The sequence below is a fragment of the Olea europaea genome, unplaced genomic scaffold, assembly GCF_002742605.1.
Source record: "Olea europaea var. sylvestris unplaced genomic scaffold, O_europaea_v1 scaffold2014, whole genome shotgun sequence".
Taxonomy (NCBI): domain Eukaryota; kingdom Viridiplantae; phylum Streptophyta; class Magnoliopsida; order Lamiales; family Oleaceae; genus Olea; species Olea europaea.
In genome coordinates, this window is record NW_019238028.1 from 59,893 (window position 1) to 63,398 (window position 3,506).

Sequence of the window (3,506 nt, forward strand, 5' to 3'; positions counted from 1 at the left end):
ACAATTTTTCAGCTGTGGATCTGTGGTCTTCAATCTATACTACTTGCAACGCTTAAATCACCAATAAAAGTTTATTGGATCTGTGGTCTTCAATCTATACTACTTGCAACGCTTAAATCACCAATAAAAGTTTCTTGGCTTTCAAACTCCACATTATTATTTTTTTTATTTTTTGCAAGTTAGTTCAATTAGATGAAAAACGTCAAAAAATCTATTTATACACATTACAACTTATGCCACGGTTATTTTTGTAAAGCGCTTATTAATTAAGTAAATAATTGAAAAAGAAAAGTAAAAAATAAAAAAAAAAAGAAAAAAAATCGATTATAGTTCAATGATTGCTGCACGTGTTTGATAAGTTGAACTGAAAAATGAGTAAAAGTTGAAGAAGAATGATGTGTTGTCCCATTTAATTCAATACAATCGGTTCTCATATCTTTTCATTGAAAACATGTTTTACATTTATTTTTGCGGGATTGTAAATTCAATTTATTTCTTCATTTATTATAGTAAACTTTTTGTAGAGTAGAGTTATAGTATTTTCGTGTGAGGATTAGAGTTAGATACTTTATCATTATTTGTTGTTTTAGAACCATACGTTATTTACGAAATGAAAAATTTGGAAAACACGAAATAAATATTTATTCCTGTTGTTCATTCTTTTCCCGTTTTTAAATTATATAATATAAAGAAATATAGAAAAGAAGGCTCCATAAAAACGAAAGATTTTTTCCATAAAAATAAAAATGAACTCCAAAATGAATCAAGAGTAAGATTCATTCTCTCTCTCTCTCTCTCTCTCTCTCTCAATTTGAAATAACTTCCCAATTAATTCTTACCTCAAAATAAATTCCTTTATTAATTAAAAGCCAAAGCAAAAATAAAAATTTTACTTCATTTACTTTTGTACAAACACGATCATATAAATATAAGTACCCCAACTGCCTCATCTCTTAGGCACATTCCAAAGTACTCACAAAATGGACAAAATCACACTTTCTTGCACTTTCTTCCTTTCCATTGTATTCTTTTCGTGCATTACAGAAGCAGTGACATATAATGTGATCGACTTTGGTGCAAAACCAGATGGGGAAACCGATGCAACCTATGCGTTCTTAAAGGCTTGGGCATCGGCATGCAACTCGGGTTCCGGGTCGGGCTCAGGCTCAGACTCAAACTTAGGCTTGACCATTTACATACCAAAGGGGACTTACATGATAAATGCAGCAAAGTTTCGAGGTCCATGCAAGGACCAGATCGATGTTCGGATTGATGGTACGCTTGTAGCCGAGCCCCCCGTGGATTATTCCGACGATGCAGGAAATTCTGGCTACTGGATATTATTCATTAATGTGGACCGGCTTCGGGTCATTGGTGGAACTCTTGATGGTAAGGGGACTAACTTTTGGGAATGCAAAAGCTCTGGACAGAACTGCCCAACAAGAGCAAGGGTACATGTCAAATTTAAATGCTTTTTCTAAACTAAACTGATGGAAATTTTTTATATTTTATGCCAAATCTCTAAAATTGTGTTTTTAAATAAAAAATTTCAAAATTTAGTTTAAATTATTTAACAAGTTTAGAAGTTTTTCATATATAGTTCAGTCTAATACAAAATTTCCAATCATGAAAACTTTCCAGCATTATTCATTGATAAAACCGAATAATCTTTAAATGAAACTAAGCTTGTGTATGATTTAGCCAAAATTAAAAAAAAATGATAAAAATTCACAGTTAAAGATAATAATTACTTCTAAACATATATTTCATAGGGCCCACAATTTTTACCAACTTTTCATACATATTTTATCAAATTTTATCAAAATTTCCTAAAAATCTAATATGTAGTATGAGGTATTTTAGGTATTTCACAATTTGTTTTCTTCGAAGAATGGAAATATCTGTAAAAGGGGTATCGGTTACCGAAAATGAATCTCCATGGATGTTTATGTAATTATTAAAACAACTAAGGAAATTCTCTAAGAAAATAGACATCTAGGAACATTTTCTCTTTTGAACATATCGTTTTTTACTACTCTTAAACCTATAGTCTAGTACAGCGTACAAAACATGTTTTATACATAATGTTCGACTAAACTTAAATTATTATTGTGGGAGTTGCAGTCGATCACATTCAACTGGGCTAACGACATCGTGATTGACGGTTTAACCTCGATTAATAGCCAACTTATGCACCTGGTAATCAATAGTTGCAGCAATGTAAAAGTGCAAAATGTGAAGATTATTGCACCAGCTCTAAGCCCCAACACAGATGGGATTCATGTCCAGTCCTCTACTAGGGTTACCATCACTGAAAGTAATATCCAAACAGGAGATGACTGTATATCAATTGGACCAGGGACAACAAATTTGTGGATGGACAGTATACATTGTGGCCCTGGCCATGGAGTCAGGTAATTAATTCTCCATTTTCTGTCTAGTGGACGAGAGAATCTTCGGTAGGGTGATCGCACCACGTGGCAGTGCGATCACCCTATCAAGGTGAGCCACCTCAACAAGTGGCTCAACATACACCCCTATTGAAGATTCAGTTCTGGTGGGATGGTGCACTCGCCCTACTAAAGATTCAGCCCTAGTGGACTGTTAAGTAAATTAACCAAAATAATAGATATGATTATGGATGGTATAATTTTAGATCCCATTTGGCTGGATTTTTGAAAAGATGAAAGTTAATTTTGAGACCAACAAATTATTTTTATTTTTTATTTTTCATAGAAAACAGAAACTCTACACAGGACGGGCTTCAAGGTATGAGGCCTGAGGGGGGCTCAAAGCCTAAAAACAATTATTATTTAAGGAATTTTTTGGTAGTACAAATGGTCTCCCCACCAACAAAGTCTTTAACTTATTGCTGATTTTGAATTTTCTTTATCTTTTTTTTTTTTTGAATTTTTTAATATAGGATATTTTGGATGATAAATATTAGTCACCACCCCATCCCTCATTGGTTTCCAAAAAACTTTCTATTCTATTTATTGAACATGGAAATTGATTATCCGACAAATCAAATAGTGGATGAGAGAACCATAAATATAATATTCAAGAAATTGTTTGATTCGGCCATGTTTAACGCTAATGCGCTAGTAAAAAAATTATGCGTAGGAGTCTCATGACAATTTATCATCTATGACCTCAAAATTTTGAGGGTTGGTCCTGACTCTACCAAGCAAACCCATGCTATAATAAAAGTTAGCCCTTGTTTGAATCCCATTATTTGGGAAAAATAATTATTGAAATAATTATTTTTTTGATGGTTGAAAAGAAACAAAAAGTTTTAGGTTTATGAGTAAAATTATTCTACTAAGATAATATTTGGTTGAAAATGAGTTTAGAAAAAAAAAATATTGAATAATGCATTGATGAAGTCTATCGGTGGAGAGAAATGACCCCAGCCTTCTGTTTTATTATTATTATTATTATTATTATTATTATTATTATTATTATTATTATTATTATTATTATTATTATCCATGTAATTTTTTTTT

General features: G+C 31.9%; 1 protein-coding gene across 1 annotated transcript in view; it reads left to right on the plus strand.

Moving 5' to 3' along the window:
- Positions 1-980: 980 nt before the first annotated feature.
- The window catches only part of LOC111379647 (polygalacturonase-like), a 4,351-nt gene continuing 1,825 nt past the window's right edge, over positions 981-3,506 (plus strand). Inside the window, exons 1-2 of the mRNA XM_023003071.1 lie at positions 981-1,451; positions 2,125-2,414. Coding sequence (XP_022858839.1) covers positions 981-1,451; positions 2,125-2,414 — 761 coding nt within the window. The remainder of the gene's footprint in view (positions 1,452-2,124; positions 2,415-3,506) is intronic.